This window comes from Nelumbo nucifera, chromosome 1 (assembly GCF_055504915.1).
Source record: "Nelumbo nucifera cultivar China Antique chromosome 1, China Antique-T2T, whole genome shotgun sequence".
Classification (NCBI taxonomy): domain Eukaryota; kingdom Viridiplantae; phylum Streptophyta; class Magnoliopsida; order Proteales; family Nelumbonaceae; genus Nelumbo; species Nelumbo nucifera.
The window spans coordinates 190387973-190408763 of NC_142649.1; the positions used below are offsets into that span (position 1 = coordinate 190387973).

The window sequence follows — 20791 nt, forward strand, 5'->3', positions numbered from 1 at the left end:
CGAGAAACAAAGATCATAGGAAGTGGAAAGAAGCTCCGAGTTCTTAGAATATTTACAATCAAGTGTAGACTGTTTTCTCTTCCTATTATTGAAAAAATTTCAATTACCAACTTACTGTAACTCTTTGAATCTTCCATTGTATATCTGGTGCAAGAGACAGTACTTTTTTGAGCAATTTCAGACGTTTGGAGAATAGTCAGATGAGAGCACCAGCAAAAATTAAAGAAAAAAAAAGCTCTAGCTATTACCACCCCTGCAAATGCGTTGGGTCCTACTTACATAATTGGTTATGACAAGATGACTTACTCATCTTTTTTAGGTTCTGAGTGTCGGGAGCAGAACTTGTACAAGCTAAAGGAGTTGATGAGGGTAAAGGTGGAGTGTTTAAGGCAAAAAGTGGTGAATACGGTGGCATATGAAGGTTGGAAGCAGGTTTTATTTTGAAAATTTGAGAAATAATAGAGGGTAAATTTGATATTTTACTTTTTTCCATTAATATTTATCAACGATGACAATTCTCAAAAAACTTAAGGGTATTGAAGATAATATATAAATAATAAGGGTAGAATTAGTTAATTTCCTAAATCTTAAAGATATTTTAATTTTTTTTTTCAATTTATTGCTATAAAATTTGATAAAGATCCGATTTGAATTCGGATGCAAACGAATTGTATATGGATCAAACAATATCCGATCCGGTTCGATGAGTTAGCAATATTGGAGATAATAACTATTCTTCCCGGCAGGTGTCAGCCATCGGAATTTCTCTAACGGCTTACTTATCTTTGATTACGGATCTTTTTGACACGAGTTTGACTATGATACCGGAAAAACTTATAGCCAATCAAGTGGTATAATAAAAATAGTGGAAACAGGACAGGTGGTAAATGGTAATCATCAAAATTCATACGGGGTTTCCGGTATCATTTCCTTCTATCATCATAGATTTTCGCTTCTGGTACTCACTTCATTCACTTGTACAGTTGTACTTGCAGATGGTTGGTTGTTAGTATCGTCTTTTCTCCGATACTTGCAGAGAAGGGGAGAGCTTCCATGGCGTTTGCTCTGAGTTCCTCGCTCAACATGTCATCGTCGGCTTCAACAGCTACGATGACAGCCAATGCTGCTCTCGCTAATACCTCCACATCTTCTTCTCTCCTCTCCCCCGCTTCACCTTCGCTTTCGAGCCTCGTCACGTTAAAAGTTACTCGCAGACCATCATCTCCATCTGTCGTCAGAGCATCTTCATCATTTTCTACTGCAGTGGCAGAGCCTGAAGGCATCAAGGTCTTTCTCTTTCCCTTTCTGCTCTCTCACTTGTTCAGTTGTTTGCCGCTTTGCGTACTCACCCGCTTGTTCTTCTTTCATTCTGGTCTGGGCCGTATCTGACATTTGCGTTTCTGCATTTACTTAGGTCACTTCGGTGCCCACTAGGCCGATTGAAGGGCAAAAGACTGGAACGAGCGGTCTGAGGAAGAAGGTTTATTTTTCTGTTTTCTATTATTAGTTTGTTTTGTTGTTTTAAGTTTTATTTTTCTCTGGCTCGCTAGTTAAGCGAAGGATTTTCTGTTTATTTACAGGTGAAAGTTTTCATGCAAGAGAATTACCTTGCAAACTGGATCCAGGTTTTACTGTCGATATAATCATTTTCTCTTTATTACACCTTTTTCGCGGTTTGACAATTCCACTTTCGGTTTTAAATAACTTCTGTCTTGATTTTATTTTTAATTTTTTTAATTGTTTCTATGGGTCGGGCGATTAGGCGTTGTTTAATTCCTTGCCACCGGAGGATTTCAAGAATGGATTACTGGTATTGGGAGGTGATGGTCGATACTTTAACCGAGAAGCTGCACAGGTCTGTTTTGTTTTGTTTTGTTTTTTTTTTTTTTTTAATTCCCGTTTCCTCCATTCGCCATCTTTGGTCTAGCTTCTCTCTTTATGCTTCTTCAATGACTTCGGATTTGAAATGCAGATAATCATCAAAATTGCCGCAGGGAATGGTGTTGGGAAAATTCTAGTTGGCAGGTCAGTAGCTCGTTAAATTTGCTTTAAATTCCCTGGTTGGTCATATCTACTTTTTTATTCTCATTCTTTAGTTACTGGGGAATATGTTTGGTTTTTTAATTATTTTTTAGTAATCGGCTTTTTTATTCAAGACTACAAATGAAGTATCAGTACTTCTATTTCTTACTGTGTTTCGATTCATTACCTGCGGTCTGTTTTGGGTTGGGTGATACGTTGTTGCAATTTCGATAGTACAATGAAGAAACCCATCAAATGAAAAGCCATCTTCCGTTTGGGAATTAGGTCGAGAAAAGGGATCATCCTGATGTTGTTCCTTAATCTCCCTCCTCTCTCAAATAAGAGGATGCCCTGATGCAGGTGCAGAGGAAGGCTGGTTAATAATGTTGGGCAATATTGGTAATGGTGGTATAAATCAACGCAAATATGGTTTCAGATAAGTTTGGGAATGTATATGTGGTAAGGGCTGGTATTACTCAACTGTTGAAGGGGAATCCCTTGACCTTCTTGGCAGAAATTTCTGAACTGCTATAGGTGAAATTCTCATGCCTCTAACCATTGGAATTACTCAACTAGCAAAGTCCAATACTTGACTGGAAACTTCTCAAAGAGAATAGGTGTTTTCTAAAATTCTATCTTCCCATGATGTATTCCTCAGAGTTTGAAAACAAGAGTGGTGCTGAATATGGACTGATTCAGGGGATTCCAAGTATTCCTTATTGACTATGACCACAGTTAAACTAGATGGAACTAATTATCTGGCATGGTCACAATCAGTAAAGATTTATGTATGCAGTAGAAGAAAGTGGGGGTTCATTTCCAGGAGTAAGAAGGCTCCCCCAGAAGATGATCCTTCCTACGAGAAGTGGATGCAAGAAAATTACACTGTCATTGGGTGGCTTGTGAACTCAATGCAGCTACAAATTAGGCAACACTACCTATGGATGAATTCAACAAAAGGAAATTTGGGATAGTGTTGCAAAACCTATTCCCAAAAACTCAATGTAGCCCGAGCATATAAATTGAGAAGTGATGTAAAGAATTTAAGGCAAGGGGAGAAACCTCTAGTTGTATATTTCTCAACCCTGAAGTCTATGGCAAGAGATTGACCTAATAGAAGTTGTAACTTGGGACACCACCAATGATGCAGAGACCTACAGAAAATTGGTTGAAAGGAACAGGGTGTTTGAGTTCTTAACTGGACTAAATCTAGAATATGATATCACAAAACAAAATATTCTTTTCAAGGAGTGTGTCTCATTGTCACAAGCTTATGTATTGGTGAGTAGTGAAGAGAGAAGAAGGGTTGTCCAAGTTCAAGGGGCTGATATTAGTGATCGCTTTGTGAATATGGGGATTAAACCTAAAGGGAATGCTGGAACTTCTGGTGGCACAGGAAAGAAAGAAGTTATATGTGAGTACTGCAAGAAGCCGAAGCATACCAAAGACAAGTGCTGGAAATTACATCCTAATCTTGTTCCCATTGGGTTTCAGAAAAAACATGATAGTAAAAGATCAGGAAGTGCAAATGTAGCTGCCGGGCCAGATGAAGAGATGTCTGCTTCTGCACAGTTGGCAGCCATGGGAGCAGAATATGAAAAGTTTGGGAAGATGAATAGTCAGCTGGGTGATGTGACTTCTCCTTCCAACTCTTCAGGAAATTCTACTTCTTCTGCATTTACTCATTCAGGTATAAGGGCTTCTGCCAATCATGCTACCACTTTAGATAATCTCAAGATCCCTTGGATGATTGACTCAGGTGCTTCTGACCATATGACCAATCTTTCTACCTTGATTGTTTCATATGACTTACTTCCTGGACGTGATAAAATCACTTTAGCTGATGGTTCACTTGCCCCTATCTCTTGTAAGGGAACCATCAAGGCTACGAATTCCTTGTTCCTACCTTCTGCCCTTCATGTACCTAAGCTAAATACAAATTTGTTGTCTGTAAGTAGTTTAACCAAGTCACTAAACTGTTGTGTAACATTTTCTCCTTCCTACTGTGTTTTTCAGGATCTGGAGTCTCAGAAGGTGATTGGGAGTGGCCATGAGGCGAACGGAATATACCTGCTTGATACGCCGGGACAATGCACTGATCATCTTGGGAATGTTGCTCTCGGATCTGTTTCTTCAGAGTCAGTCAATCAGATTATGTTGTGTCATCGTCGTTTTGGTCATCTGTCTTTTTCTGCCTTGAGTCATTTATTCCCTGAACTGTTTAAGGGAATTAGTTTGTCCAGTCTTCATTGTGAGTCTTGTGAGTTATCAAAGCATTGTAGAAACAATTATCCTTTGAGCAATAAAAGATCTTCTTTTCTTTTTAATATTGTGCACTCTGATGTGTGGGGACCTTACCACTTACCCTCAATGGGTGGCTACAAATATTTTATCTTGTTTATTGATGATTTTTCTCGGTTCACTTGGATATTCCTGATGAAATCCCGTGATGAAGTTCCAAGACTTGTAAGAAAATTCTATGAATACTTTGAGAAGAACCTATCCTGTGATGAAGTTCCAAGACTTGTTCCAATTTGATACTAGTATTAAAACCTTCAGATCTGACAATGCAAAAGAATAATTTGAGAAGAACCTATCCAAGACTTGTAAGAAATCCCGTGATGAAGAACCTAGACTTGTTCCAATTTGATACCAGAATTAAAACCTTCAGATCTGACAATGCAAAAGAATACTTTGAGAAGAACCTATCCTGATATCTCTCTGACATGGGGGTTATTCATCAAAGCTCATGTGCTAGGACCCCAGAATAGAATGGAGTTGTTGAGAGGAAAAATAGGCATATTGTTGAAGTTGCAAGAAGTATCTTATTTGCCTCACATGTTCCTACAAGGTTTTGGGGTGATGCTGTTCTTACTGCTACCTACCTTATAAACCGTATGCCATCTAGGGTTTTGTGGTTTAAGTCTCCCTTCACTCTTCTTCATCCGGACAAGGACCCTTTTCCTGTTCCTATTCGTGTCTTTGGCTGCACCTGTTATGTACATGTTCCAAGTGTCCAAAGGCATAAATTTGAACCCAAAGCTCAAAAGTGTATCTTCCTTGGTTATTCCCCCACATAGAAGGGTTATTGTTGTTTTGATCCAAAGACTGACACTCGGTATGTCTCAATGGATGTCACCTTTGATGAGCTTTCCCCCTTTTATGGTTCCTCTCCAGAAGGACATTGTCCACAGGGGGAGGATTTGTTAGAAGTGTTTGCTATTCCTCTTCCTGTCCCTGTTGAGTCTCTTGATGTGTCTGCTTCACCGTCAAATGTATCAAGGGTGGATCAGTCGTTCCATTCTCCCTGTCCCAGTACTCTACCTCCTCGTCCTATCCTCAATCCCAAGGTGTATCAAAGGCAAAGATCCAGAAATGTGTAGGTTGTTTCTCCTACAATACATGAGCCTCATACACTTCTAGTCACAGAAGATACAATAGGTACTGTTTCAGCACATTTGGAGTCATCCTTCCCTGACCTTGATATTCCCATTGCTGTTAGGAAAGGAAAACGGAAGTGCACTGCACACTGCATTTCCAAGCACCTTTCTGACAGATTGCTTTCACCTTCATACTTTGCCTATCTCTTTTCTGTTGCTTCTAACCCTATTCCCAGGTTTGTGTCAGAAGCTCTTAAGATTCCATAATGGAGGGATGCTATGAGATCTGAAATCAATGCCCTACACAAGAATGACACATGGGAAGTGGTGGATTCTCCTGAAGGGAAGGATCCAGTCGGTTGCAAGTGGGTCTTTACTATCAAATACCGAGCTGATGGCACCATTAAAAGGTACAAAGCCAGGCTGGTTGCAAAAGGCTATACACAGACATATGGGATTGATTATTTGGAGACCTTTGCACCTATTGCCAAGATGACATCTGTGAGGGTTCTTCTTTTTTTAGCTGCTCACTTTGACTGGCCCCTTTATCAATTGGATGTGAAGAATGCATTTCTGAATGGTGAATTACATGAGGAGGTTTATATGTGTCTTCCTCCAGGGATGTATGGAATTGATATGAAAGGGATGGTATGCAGGCTGAAGAAATCTCTTTGTGGTCTAAAACAGTCCCCTAGAGCATGGTTTGAGAGATTTAGAACAACACTTGTTAACTTTGGTTATGTGCAGACACAGTCCGATCATACTCTTTTTGTGAAGAGGAGTGGACCTCTGGCAGTATACCTCATTGTGTATGTAAATGATATTGTAGTGACTGGTAATGATGTTTCAGGAATTCATGATCTAAAATCTTTTCTCCATACAGAGTTTGAGATTAAAGATTTGGGGGAATTAAGATACTTTCTTGGCATAGAAGTGGCTCGATCCAAGGATGGGATTCTTATCTCCCAAAGGAAGTATGTTCTTGACTTGCTCTCTAAAACTGGAAAGATGGGTGCTAGACCAGTTGCTACTCCTATTGATATGAGTCATAAACTCTCAGCCTCAGATGAGACATTGTTAGAAGACAAAGGAATCTATTAGAGACTTCTTGGGAAATTTTTGTATCTATGCATGACTCGGCCAGATATTGCATATGCAGTCAGTTGCATTAGCCAATTCATGCATGCTCCCCGAGACACTCATATGGCAACAGCAGAGAGAATCCTATGTTATTTGAAGGGTTCCCCAGGAAAGGGTATTCTGTTTGCCAAGCGTGGTCTTATGAAACTTGAAGCCTACACCGATGCTGACTGGGCCGGAAACATTGATGACAAAAGATCTACTTTTGGGTATTGCAGCTTGGTGGCTGCTAATGTTGTTTCTTGGAGAAGCAAGAAACAATTGGTTGTTGCTCGGTCTTCCGCTGAAGCAGAATACAGGGCCATGACACATGGAGTTTCTAAATTATTATGGCTAAAATCATTGATGGAAGAACTTGGGGTTGAATATGACAAGCCAATGATGTTGTACTGTGATAATCAGGCTGCCATCAACATTGCTCACAACCTAGTGCAACATGATAGAACTAAGCATATTGAAGTTGATCGACACTTCATTAGGGAAAGGGTCTCTTCGGGTGAAGTGTGTCTTCCTTTCATCACATTTGAAGGATAGTTGGCAGATTTTCTCACCAAAGGCATTCCCAAGGCAAAACTTCAGCTTGATATCAGCAAGCTTGGCATGATTGACATCTATGCTCAGCTTGAGGGGAAGTGTAGAGAAGATGGGCCGAATGGCCTATAGGCTGTTTATTCTTTCTTGTTATTTATGTTTTTCTGTAATGGGCCTTATTCTGGGCCCATCCTGTCTATATTATGTTCTTTGTAAATTTTTGCCCAACTAAGGGCCTCCTTGTAATTATTCAAATCTATCTTAATAAAATAGTGTTGGGGTGCTGAGAGAGTGTTAGGTTCGAAACTCTCATTCTCAGACCCTCATTGCCGAACTCTCAAGCTCTCTTCTCTTCAGTTTTCTTCAGTAAGGACTTCAGCTCACAAATGCCGTCATGGTCATCCCCCGTTAGGAGCATGTTATCAACATATAATAGAAGAATAGTAATACCCTGGGGTCTTCTCTTAACATAGAGGGAGTAGTCAGAGGAACTCTGATTATACCCGCTACAACAACAACATCCCGGAAGCACTCAAACCAAGCCTTGGGTGCTTGCTTCAGGCCATATAAAGACTTCTTCAGGTGACAAACACATGAAGGATCACTGCAATATCCAGGTGGAGGTTTCATGTAGACTATCTCCTTTAATTCGCCATGAAGGAACACATTCTTCACATCTAATTGATAAATAGTCCAGGAATAAACAATAGAAATGGCTATAAGAGTCCGAACTGTGGTGACCTTAGCGACCGGGGCAAATGTTTATTCATAATCAATTCCATATTCTTGACTGTATCCTTGGGAAACTAACCGGGCCTTATATCGATCAAGAGAGCCATCTGATTTCAGTTTGATTGTATAGACCCAACGACTTCCAACAATAGAAACACCTGGAGGAGCTGGCACAAGATCCCAAGTGTCATTCTCATGGAGGGCTTGAATTTCGGCATCCATAGCTTCTTTCCACTGAGAACTTCTAATGGCTTTCTGATAAGATCTAGGGATATTTGTGGAAGAAAGTACAACAGAAAAGGAACTATGGTTTGAAGGAAAACCATAGCAATTAGGAGGTCGAGAGATATGGGTAGAACAATGAAGTAGAATAACTGAACTACTATCTGAAATAGGAGGATCTTGGGTCAAGGTATCACTTATAGAGGATATCTGAGATGAATGCTCTGAACCGGGTGGAAGGGGGGTTGTAGGCGCAGGGGCTGGGATACGTAGCCGCTTGCAGGTGAAGACAAGAAGATGCCTCTCGGTTGAGGAAGTAGTAGTGTCATTTGAATCAAAGTCCTGCAAAATAGAGATGGAAGGAGCAGACAATCTAGCAATCCCAGCAAAGAAGGAGATATGATCAAGAAACACAACATTCCGAGAAATCCGAATACGATGAATAGCAGAATCATAACACAAAAATCCTTTGTGGTCAGGACTATATCCCACAAAGGCACACATAGCAGACTGAGCAGCTAATTTAGATTGTTCACGAACAGGAAGATAAACAAAACAAAGACATCCAAAAACATGAAGGCTTGAGAAATCTGGGGGATACCCAAAATGAAGTTGATCAAATACACGGTTGTACTGGCTGCTTCTACCCCAAATGAAGTTGGAGTATGAGACTCCTGTAGTAATGTCCACACAACACTGAGAATGTGTCCGTTCTTCCGTTCAGCTACACCATTCTGTTGTGGAGTTTCTAGGCAGTTGCGTTGAGATTGAATTCCATGACTCCTCAAATATGCCAAGAATTCCCCATCTCTATATTCTTCCCCTAAATTTGAGCGGAGGATAGTCACATTGCACTTGAATCGATTTTGCACCATAGTATGAAACAATTTAAATGCACCAAAAACTTCTGATTTGTGTCGTAGAAAATAAATCCAAGTATATTTGGTACAATCATCTTTAAATAATACGAAATATCTGTACCCCAATCATGAAGTAATAGAAGCAGACCAAACATCACTATGTATTATCTCAAAAGGTTTAGTGGCATGTTCAGATTTATTAAGAAATGGTAAAACATGACTTTTACTCAAACAACATTGTTGGTTCGGCTGTTATTAGTGTTTAAGTGGTTTTATTTGTGTCTTATGTTCTTAGTTATTGGGCCTAAACCTGTTTAATGTTTTAATTGTTTTATTTGTCTAGGTGTCCCATCACTAATCAGGGGCATTCTAGTCCGTTCATGTAATATTATTTTATAATCATCTATATAAACTTGTTGGGTTGGCTGAAGAGTTTAACCCGCCTCTTTCAGATCTTCTTCTCTTCTTCTTCCTCTCCCTCTTCTTCGACTGCTGTAATCCAGCAAACATGGTATCAGAGCCAGGTTCGTTTGTCTGATTACAGCCGTCACCTTTTGGCCCTTCTCTTTTTTCTTTCTTTTCCTTTCTCTCTTCTGTCTTGGTCGCTGTGAAGAAACCCTAGGGCTGACCATAGAGTACAACAAGGTCTATATCTAGGGTTTCCCTTGGTTGTAGGGCCCAAGGGGAGTTTGTTCCAGAAATCGATGCCCTACTAGACACCTTACAGTAGGTAGTAGCCATTCGGCTGCTAAGAGAGATCTGTGTGGAACAGATTTAGGTGGAAGGGATGACTTCAACAGTTTTAGTTCGGTTCGTACAGTTGGTCACAGTCTAGTACAACAGAAATCAAAGTCCAGTCCAGTCCAGAAGAGTTCTGCACTGTACAGAAGTGGAGTGTTCTTGGTTTCAGTTCTGTTACAAGGGGTTTTCAGGCCTACAACTTCGGTAAGTCTGAAATTGTGCTCTTTGCACTGAGTTTTTCAATTGTGATCACTGTAAGAGGAAGGAGATGTCTTCAATATTGGGGGAAGTGTCTTCTAGGGATAATAGACCTGGTGGGAGGTCTCCTAATCTGGAAAATCCAAATCTGCACAGCTTGCAGATCACCAGTGTATTGTTAGATGAATATAATTTCAGAGAATGGTCTATTTCAGCCATGCTCTTCATTACTTCCCGAGATCTTACGGGTTATCTAGAGGGACAGAAGAAGGAACCTGCAGTGGGTAGTGCGGAGTATGCAGTATGGCGTAGGGAAAATGCTACTGTTATGTCCTGGCTGCTTGCTTCGATGACTTCAAAAGTGGCCAGGACTGTTCAACACTTTCCGACTGCTGCTAAGATTTGGGAGAAAGTCTCTAAAACTTATGGACAGAGAAAGAAGAATGCCAGAATTTATAGGCTGAACCAAGACATTGCTGCATTGAGACAAGGAGACATGACAGTTGCAACATATTTTGCAACCGTAGAAGGATTATGGGAAGAACTCGATCACCATCTTATTCTTGATTGGGAGAATGCAAAAGACAAGGAGAGGCATGATAAACAAATTGAGGAGGGTAGAGCCTTTAAGTTCTTGGCTGGCTTAGACCCAATGTTTGAGAGCATAAGGTCTCAAATTTTGGGAAGGGATGAACTGCCAGATTTACATCATGTCTATTATCTAGTAAGGAATGAAGAGGTTAGGAGGAAAGAGATACAAGTTGACACTCAAACATAGGCAGCCGAAGAGTCTGTTGAACATTCAGCCCTAATTTCTTCAAATCAAAAGGGGAGCAAGCATTCAGACAAGAGGCATCTTAAGTGCTCTCATTGTGGTGGTGAAAGACATGTAAAAGAGACTTGTTGGGTTCTTTACCCTCATCTGAAACCAGCTGCTTTAAGAAAAGATGGGAAGCCCCAGAAGAATCAAACAACAAGTGGGAATCATGTTACTAGTCACAGTGGTGGTAGCTCGAAGAACACATCTACAGTTGCATCTTCTCCCATGGGACAGACTGCTAGTTTCCCCACATCCGAATCCTTGGGTTTCACTGCTGATGAGGTAGAGGTCCTTAGCCGGGCCTTAACCCGTCTAAGGACTAATTCTCTTGCTTCCACCTCTCTTGCCAAATCAGGTATTGTCTCTGCTTATAGTACAACTAGCTCTATTGACTCTACTTCTTGGATTATTGATTTTGGTGCCACTGACCACATGACACACATGTCCTCTTTATTTTCTTCTTACCAATTGATGTCTGGCCAAGATAAGATGAGGGTTGCTGATGGTTCCCTCTCCACCATCTCGGGGAAAGGGGGAGTTGACCTAAGCAAGAACCTCTGTCTTAAATCTGTTCTACATGTTCCCCAATCTTACTTCCAACCTCTTATCTGTTTCGAAGCTTACAAAGAATTTAAACTGTAGTGTAACTTTCTTTCCTACTCATTGTGTCTTTTAGGATAGATTGACGAAAAGAACGATTGGGAGCAGTCATGAGTGTGGAGGTCTCTACTATTTTGATGCAGACATAAGTTTGGCCTTACAATCATCTGCAACCAGTAGTCAAAATAATGAGGAGTCAATAGCTAGGTTACACTTGTGGCATGCTAGGCTAGGTCATTTACCTTTTTCATCATTGCAAGGGCTGTTTCCTGAATTATTTAAGGGTATTTCGAATCAAAGTTTAGTTTGTGAAGTGTGTCAGTTGTCAAAACAATGTAGAACCCTTTATCCAATTTCTAGTAATGAAATTCAAGCTCCTTTTGATTTGGTCCATTCTAATGTTTGGGGCTCTTCACCTCTTGTTTCTATGGATGGCTTTCGTTACTTTATCAGTTTTATTGATCACTATTCACGATGCACATGGATCTACTTGTTAAAAGGATGTGATGAAGTGCCACGGATAACCATGGCATTTTGTAAAATGATTGAGACTCAATTTGACAAGAAGATTAAGCAATTTCGTTCAGACAATGCTGTAGAATATTTTGAAAGGTCCTTGAACCTATTCATGGAGGATACTGGCATGATACATCAGTCATCTTATGCTAGTACCCCTCAAAAGAATGGGGTTGCTGAGCGCAAAAATAGACACTTATTGGAGACCGCTCGAGCTTTATTATTTCAGCATAAGGTGCCCAAGCACTACTGGTCTCAAGCTGTCCTTACCGCATCATATCTGATAAATCGGATGCCATCCAAGGTGTTGGGTATGAAAACTCCTTTCTCTGTCCTTTACCCTAATCTTCCAGATTTTCCTCTTCCACCTAGAGTCTTTGGTTGTGTGTGCTTTATACATGTTAAGGATCCGAAGAAGTCCAAGTTGGATCCTAGGGCTACGAAAGGAATCTTTCTAGGGTACTCTCCTACCTAGAAAGGTTACAAGTGTTATGATCCCATCACCAAGAAGTATGTCACAAAAGATGTGGTATTTTTTGAGTCTCACTCCTATTTTCAGTCTTCCCAGAATCCTCTTCAGGGGGAGACTAGTGGGATGGAAGAGGATTCTTCTTTGGATTCTCCTTCCCCCTCCTGTTTTGTGCCTCTCTCTGCCTCAGGCCTTCCATCCTCTCCTCCTGATCCTCCTAGTTGTAGCATCCCGGGTGAACCTAGTGAGGCTCCCATTACTCCTGTTACCACTCTTGATGCTGCAGATGTAACTGGAGACACCAGTAAGCAACAGAAAGATATAAGAATCACCTATAGCAGAAGGAAAAAAGACCCTCCAACTCATGGCAGCAATCAATCGGACTTGGACCAATCTGCCTCAGCAACTTCAAATAATCCTATCACTCATACTTCTGATTTGGAATTCCCTATTGCTCTTCGTAAGTCTACCCGCTCTTGTACTATCCGACACCCCATTGCTGAATTTGTCTCTTACTCATGTTTATCTCCTCATTATTATTCCTTTGTGTCTGCTCTCTCCTCAGTGCATGTTCCTACTAGGTACTCAGAAGTAGTGTCTGATCCAAGATGGAAAGAAGCTATGAATGAAGAAATGAAAACCCTAATGAAAGTGGGTGTTCTCATGGGAGCTACATCAGTTGGATGTAAAAAATGCTTTTTTAAATGGTGATCTACGTGAAGAAGTATTTATGGATCCTCCACTAGGTTATGGCTTTGATGGGAAAGTATGTAAACTGAGGAAAGCATTATATGGCCTTAAGCAGTTTTCTCGGGCTTGGTTTGAGAGACTTTGTGGGGCCATGAAGAGAGTGGAATACACTCAAAGTGGTGCAGATCATACTTTGTTCATAAGGAAACAAAATAGCCGACTTACGGTGTTAATCATCTATGTGGATGATATGGTGATTACAGGGGATGATCTGGAAGAGATAAAAAGATTAAAGGAGTTCTTGGCTTCTGAGTTTGAGATCAAAGACTTGGGTCAGCGGAAGTATGTCCTTGACCTACTAGGGGAGACAGGTATGATGGGGTGTAGACCAGCAGATACTCCAATAGAGCAGAACCATGGTCTACAGGAATTAGTTGAAGAGGACTACCTTGATAGAGAAAAATACCAAAAACTGGTAGGCAAGATGATATATCTATCTCTCACTCGACCGGATATTGCTTATGTTGTACATGTAGGAAAAGGAATTATGTTCAAAAAATGCAACAAAATTGAAATTGAAGCGTATACTGATGCAGATTGGGCTGGCTCTATTGGGGACATGAAGTCTACTTCAGGGTATTGCACGTTTGTTGGAGGAAATCTGGTTACATGGCGAAGTAAAAATCAGAATGTGGTTGCCAGATCGAGTGCAGAGGCTGAATATCGAGCTATGGCTCATGGTGTTGCAGAACTACTGTGGCTTAGAACCCTTCTTGGTGAGCTTGGGGTAAAGGTCGAGTGTCCTCTTAGGCTGTACTGTGACAACAAGGCTGCCATCAACATTGCAAATAATCCAGTGCAACATGATAGGACGAAGCACATTGAGATTAACCGGCACTTCGTTAGAGAAAGAATTGTCTCATGAGAACTCTGCATTCCTTATACTCCTTCCGAGATGCAGATTGCAGACGTGTTAACTAAAGGACTAACTTCAACGAAGTTCTCAGACTTACGTGGCAAGCTAAACATGATTGACATCTATGCTTAGCTTGAGGGGGAGTGTTGGTTCGGTTGTTATTAGTGTTTAAGTTGGTCTTATTTGTGTCTTATGTTCTTAGTTATTGGGCCTAAACCTATTTAATGTTTTAATTGTTTTATTTGTCTAGGTGTCCCATCACTAATCAGGGGCATTTTAGTCTGTTCATGTAATATTATTTTATAATCATCTATATAAACTTGTTGGGTCGGCTGAAGAGTTTAAGCCGCCTCTCTTAGATCTTCTTCTCTTCTTCTTCCTCTCCCTCTTCTTCGACTGCTGTAATCCAGCAAACAAACACAGTGTAAGAAACATCAAAAGTATCAACAGGGGGAATTTTATTCTTAATCAAACCAGAGTCGAACAAAAATTTTAATTTTTGGGAATATTTATGACCCAATCATTTATGCCATAAATCCCAAACATTATTTCTATAACTCAACATAGAATCAGACAAAGAAGAACTTAGTAAAGCTGAGGATGCCCCCGATTGAAACTTCTCAAACTCCAGCGCATACAGACGGCCCAGCCTACGCCCCTTCCCTTTCACCTTCCCAGTGTACCAGTCCTGTATCAAGCAACCATCATGAGAAAAGGTGAGAACATTTCCTTCATCAACAAGTTGACCAACAGAAATCAGATTAATAGTAAGGTTGGGTACTAAGAGGTTTTTGGAGAGAGGAAAGGATCTGGTTGGTAACAGTTGAAGGGACAGATAATTACTTCCAATGGTGTCTAACTTTTCACCATTAACAGTAATAATATGTTTATGGTGAGTTTTAGTGAAAGGGATTGGGTGGTTGAGGTTGGCTCCTATCATATGGTCGGTGGCACCTGAATCTATAATCCAAGCATGTGAAGGGGAAGAATAATATGTAGAGAACTTACCAGACAAGTCAATAGCAGAGAAAGCAGAGGAAATAGCAGAAGATACCAGTTGCCGAACCCTTTCTTCTTCCATGACACCTGTTCACCTTTCACTGAAGACTCACCCTTGGTAGATACAGTGCCTATTGCTGGTTCATCTGTTGCTTGATAGGCCCGGGGCTGAGTCTTTTTTTGAGAGCCCTTAGCTGGTCGGACTAGACATTCTGGATTGATGTAACCATGTTGCTTGCAATAGGTACACACATTCTTCTTCTTACAGTGAGATGCAATATGTCCAAAACCCTTACATTCATAACACTGGGTTATGGAAAGGTCCTTGGAGGTTGGCTTCTTACCCCCATGATGTTGGACTTGATTATCTCATACTCAGAATGTTGGACTTGATTATCTCATATTCAGGTCTAAGCCTCATCAAGAACCGAGTCACCTTTCTCTTCTCAAAGTGCTTTTGAAGATATTTCACACACTCCACTGGATCCGAGGGTTCAATGTGAACAATCTCATATTCAGCCCATAAATCAAGAAAACCAGAATAGTACTCCTGTATCCTCCTATCTCCTTGGCTGTACGAGAATATTTTTGATTCTATCTGATATTGCTTAGATATGTTGGACTGTTGATAAACTTTGTCTAGATACATGTACATCTTATATGTTGTTTTCATTCTCCTCATGGGTACAGATATATGATAGTCAATAGAACTCAGAATCCAAGAAACAAGTTTACCATTGTCCAACTTTCATTGTTGTAAAGCTTTGGCCTCGGTCTTAGCTGGTTTGTGACCGTTCCATTCAGATATCCCTCTAAACCCTTTCCCTCAACATAAAAGTCGAAGTGGAACTTCCGCATCCCATAGTTCTGTCCATTCATTTTTACAGGGATGATATCACCTCTGTTTGAAGCCATTACACTAAGACAATAGCACAAATAGGGTTCGGCTGAAGTTTAAAAAAACTAATCAAAAGTAAAACTTGATCCAAAGACAAGCGAAATAGGCTGTAATCAATCCAAGAGAGTCAAAAACCTGAGATAGAAATCCCTTACTTTCACTGGAGATTGTTCAAGATCCAAAACTAAGAAAAGCTGAACACACAGTCCAGAAAAGGAAAGTCTGGGCGTAGCCACCAAGAAGAAGAGTCTAGATCTCTCTCAAAACTTCATGGATCTTCGTAAAATTTCAGAATATGTTGAGAAGGGCTAGGCGACAACTCCTTTCAATTCTTGCTGCAAACGGAGGTCAAACGAGAGAGATCCAATAAAATCTCTTTTTGGGTGCGCAAAAAACAGAAGAGAAGTTCCTGGATAGATCAAAACAGTCCAAGATTGGTGTGTCCGGAAGCGCGTCGTTAAACACTCCGGAACACTAGTTTAAACATTTATAGAATTTTACCGATTCTCAAACAACTACTAACGTAGTAAATGGGTGAGAACGGGCGTCTTTACAGGGAAGCGAGGGAAAAATTAATATTTTCTTAGATCCAGACAAGATAACACAAAGGGGAGTTGTAGAAGTATAAAATTAATTAATTAAAAAATGGAATTCATTGAAACCAAATTCGAACAGTGCTGAGAATAACAAGTGCATAAAAAATAAATAAATAAAGAAACAAAATAAAAATGTTTGAGAATCCGATCAGAGGTAGCAGTTTTCGGATCTCTCCTTCCACCCTCGAACTTCTCGAGCTAGGCCTTCTGTCTTACCTAGCCAAATTTCAGATCTGCAGAAGAGAATTAAAACACAAATTAAATCTAATACAAGTAAATTTGCATGAAGGAAAAATAAATTGAAATTAAGAACGAAAAGTAATTCTAAAATTGAAGAAAAAATGGTTGGGATTCAAATCCAGAGGTGGCAATAGTGGTGTTGGCGAACTGCAAGTAGGAACTCCTCTTGCTTGGGCGTCCTCTTCTTCCTCTACCCTTGAATTTCTCAAGATCAGCCTTCCTTCTTACTTGGGTGAATTGACCAGCCCCTTCTTCAGGGCCCCTGGGGTCCTTTTTATAAAGAAGGGTAGATATAACTGGAATTAGAGAGAAAGAGGGGGGCGGCAGTTGGGTTTTAGCAAAAATATGGGTGCCCTAGGGTTTAGAATGAAGGGTTAGGATGATTCTAGGGTGATCCTAAGGCTGAGAAGAAAAGGAGAAGGCACCCAATATTATGTAAGGCTGAGATTTAATGGCTAAAGGCTGAATGGTGAAGATTAGAAGTTAGGTGGCCCCTAGGGTTAGAATGCTAAAAAGAGAGTGCCCTAGAATGGATGGTGGAGATTAGAAGAGATGGAAGGTGAGGATTTAGTAGTTAGGGGCGGCTAGGGTTTGTTAAGAGTGAAAAGAATGGGTTAAAATGCACCCTAGGGTTTGCTAAGGCATGGGGAGCATGCTAATATAGTAGGAGGGGCGCCAAACTGGGTTTAGCAGCTAGGAGGCGCCCTCTTGCTTTCAGTTTTTCACAAAAACACCCCCTCTCAGCTGGACTTCACACCAGCTTCCCAAAATCTGCATTTTAGCCATGAAAACTTCCTAGTTTTCCCTAAAATTTTCACAAAGACCCTCAGAGGTCACAACAATGAATTTAACCGGGAAAAGGGCATGCTTTGACTATTCTAAGGCCGAAAATACCCCTGAAATGATGCCCTTAAGGCATCAAAATGCAGAGTTATCGCCCCCCCCCAACTTAACCATTGCTAGACCCTTAGTAATGTGGCCTTAAAATTACACTGATCATAGAGATCCTTCCCATCTCAAGATCCTCCCTGATAGAATTTGTCAAGCATCTTGATTCTAGCATTCTCAAACTCTATATAGATCGGTATTGGGCTTAAGGGATAAAACTGCCTTAATTTGAATATTACAGAAACTTGGCTTAAAAATCTTATTTACCCTTCCATTTGCAGACTGTTTTGATAAGCTGAGATTGATTTTTAAAATCAGACATGTATTTTCTTCTTATCATTTCTAACAACAGATTTCTACCCCTGAACTTGATATGCATACTTATTTTTTGTTACCTTCCATTGTTTTACGCGAATCTTGACACTTTGCCTTAGGTGAAGAGACTCGGTTACTAAGTGTTAGGTGATTGTCTTTGGCATTCCTTTTTCCGTTTGACGCGAATCTCAACACTTGACTTAGGTGAAGAGACCCAGTTACTAAGTCTAGGGTGTCCATTGACCTTTTATTCTTTTTTTTTTTCTCTTTCTTTTTTTTTTCTTTTGCAAGCACTGTTCAGGGTAGTCCAATGTCTCTAACAATTTGAAGAATTTTTGTCTAATTTCTCAATCTTTCTCTTCTTATCCTGCTAGGGGCAAACTTGGGAGTATTTTGCAATTTCTAAACGGTTTCGACAATATTCAAATAAGACCAATCTATCTGTGGCTCAGGTTGGAATAGTTTTTCATTCCATACACTTCGGCCATTGAATTCATTTTCTCTTATTTTGTTTTAACCCCCTCTTTTTCTTATTTTTTTCTTTTTTTTGAAATTTGAAATTTAAATTCAAATTCAATTTTTGAAATTTAAATTCCTGAAATTTAAACTCAAATTTAATAATTTATTTATTTATTTATTTTTTATTTTTTATTTAAATTTTTGAAATTTAAATTCAAATTTAGATTTAGAAACATAAATTCCTGAAATTTAAATTGAAATTTGAATTTTTAAATTTTTATTATTTTTTATTATTTTTATTTTTTGTTTTTTTTTTTGAAATTTGAAATTTAAGTTTTTGAAATTTAAATTCAAATTTAGATTTTGAAATTTAAATTCCTGAAATTTAAATTGAAATTTGAGTTTTTAAATTTTTAAAAAATGCAAGCAAATCAACCACACGACCTAGGGCTGACCTAGGGTTTCCTAAACTAGTGGTTCAACCAATGTGAATCCTTTTAGGTTCACTTGGAATTACACCACTTCCTTTGGTTAGCCAGGTAAGAGGTGGGGATGTGGGAGGCTCCCCTTGCTCTCACAAGGACCTAATTAAGTAGCCACAAAACCCGCTTTGGCGTAGCCGTTTAACCTCTTTCCTTAGACACTAACCGCCGGTTATGGAAAGTAATTACAAGCTTTCGAAAAATTCAGCACACCTTTGAACCAAATGTGAGGCTTCCCTAAAGGATCTTGCTATCCAAAGTTTAAATTAGGGTTAGGGTGAACTACACGTGAAGGGTGGTGATTTTTGGGCCAAGGAAGGGTGATGAAATCCCCACCTTATCTTATTTAAATGGAATTGCCCTTAAGTAGATTAACTGGAAGATAAAATAAACAAAGCAAATGCAACTAACTACAATGCATGAACAATTATCTCTAAAATGCAATTTAGCAATATAACAGAAAAGAATAAAATAAACTAAGAAAGAGAAGCAATTAAAATAATAAAAAGGAAAACCGAACACATTCACAACTAGCTATGATAATCAATTAAATAAACCTATATGATGCATGCTCTAGAATATGAAACCCTAAATGTTGGAAATGCAAAAACTAAATTATTTTTTTTTTGATTTTTTTATATTTATTTATCTATTTATTTTGAAATTCGAAAATTTAAATTTAAATTTCGAAATTTGAAATTCAAATTTAAATTTGAATTTGAAATTTAAATTCAAAATTTGAAAATTTGGATAATTTCCTTTTTTTAACAATTGATTATTCAATTAAAGCACTAATTAAAAGGAAATTAAATAAGGCAATAAATAATTATAACAAACAGAAAATAAAGGAAATAATTATGCTAAAAAGATTAACAACTACTAAAATAAATTCTAACAAAAAAATTACTATTCTAAATATTAAACTGAAAAAAATAAAATAAACAAAAGAAAATCATGCATAATAAATAAAATAAAATAATGAAACGAAAAAGAAAAAATAATGAAATAGATCCGGATAAAGCAAAAAAAAAAAAAAATTTCTCCGTTGCTTCCCTGGCAACGGCGCCAAAAAATTGGTGTGTCCGGAAGCGCGTTGTTAAACACTCCAGAACACCAGTTTAAACATTTATAGAATTTTACCGATTCTCAAACAACTACTAACGTAGTAAATGGGTGAGAATCGGTCGTCTCCATAGGGAAGAGAGGGAAAAATTAATATTTTCTTAGATCCGGACAAGATAACACAAAGGGGAGTTGAAGAAATATAAAATTAATTAATTAGAAAAATGGAATTCATTAAAACCAAATACGAACAGTACTGAGAATAACAAGTGCACAAAAAATAAATAAATAACAGAAACAAATAAATAAAGAAACAAAATAAAAATGTCTTAGAATCCGGTCAGAGGTAGCAGTTTCCGGATTTCTCCTTTCACCCTTGAACTTCTCGAGCTAGGCCTTCCGTCTTACTTGGCCGAATTTCAGATCTACAGAAGAGAATTAAAACACAAATTAAATCTAATAAAAGTAAATAGTAGTGGTGTTGGCGAATTGCAAGTTGGAACCCCTCCTCTTGCCTGGGCGTCCTCCTCTTCTTCTACCCTTGAACTTCTCAAGATCAACATTCCTTCTTACCTGGGTGAATTGACCAACCCCTTCTCTAGGGCCTCTGGGTCCATTTTATAGAGAAGGGTGGATATAACTGGAATTAGAGAGAAAGAGGGGGGCGGCAGCTGGGTTTTAGCAAAAATATGGGTGCCCTAGGGTTTAGAATGAAGGGTTAGGATGGTTCTAGGGTGATCCTAAGGCTGAAAAGAAAAGGAGAAGGCATCCAATATTATGTAAGGCTGTGATTTAATGGCTAAAGGCTGGATGGTGAAGATTAGAAGTTAGGCGGCTCCTAGGGTTAGAATCCTAAAAAGAGAGTGCCCTAGAATGGGTGGTGGAGATTAGAAGGGATGGAAGGTGAGGATTTAGCAGTTAGGAGTGGCTAGGGTTTGTTAAGAGTGAAAAGAATGGGTTAAAAGGCACTCTAGGGTTTGCTAAGGCGTGGGGAGCATGCTAATATAGTAGGAGG

General features: G+C 39.3%; 2 protein-coding genes across 2 annotated transcripts in view; both read left to right on the forward strand.

Annotated features, from left to right (window-relative positions):
* The first annotated feature begins 903 nt into the window (after positions 1 to 903).
* Positions 904 to 20791, forward strand: part of LOC104596231 (phosphoglucomutase, chloroplastic-like) — an 80110-nt gene continuing 60222 nt past the window's right edge. Inside the window, exons 1-5 of the mRNA XM_010257305.3 lie at positions 904 to 1287; positions 1415 to 1480; positions 1581 to 1625; positions 1763 to 1855; positions 1973 to 2025. Coding sequence (XP_010255607.1) covers positions 1054 to 1287; positions 1415 to 1480; positions 1581 to 1625; positions 1763 to 1855; positions 1973 to 2025 — 491 coding nt within the window. The 5' untranslated portion in view covers positions 904 to 1053. The remainder of the gene's footprint in view (positions 1288 to 1414; positions 1481 to 1580; positions 1626 to 1762; positions 1856 to 1972; positions 2026 to 20791) is intronic.
* On the forward strand, positions 3123 to 4227 carry LOC104596230 (uncharacterized). The gene is made up of 2 exons (XM_010257304.3): positions 3123 to 3712; positions 4039 to 4227. Exons 1-2 carry the CDS (start codon positions 3373 to 3375, stop codon positions 4074 to 4076), a joined length of 378 nt encoding a protein of 125 aa, XP_010255606.1. The 5' UTR covers positions 3123 to 3372; the 3' UTR covers positions 4077 to 4227.

What these genes read in the sequence shown, in the direction of transcription:
- LOC104596230 (XM_010257304.3), top strand. Translation starts at nt 3,373, where the DNA reads ATGGGGATTAAACCTAAAGGGAATGCTGGAACTTCTGGTGGCACAGGA. An exon ending in TTCTGCATTTACTCATTCAG is followed by an intron (nt 3,713 to 4,038) that starts GTATAAGGGCTT and finishes TGTGTTTTTCAG; the next exon opens with GATCTGGAGTCTCAGAAGGT.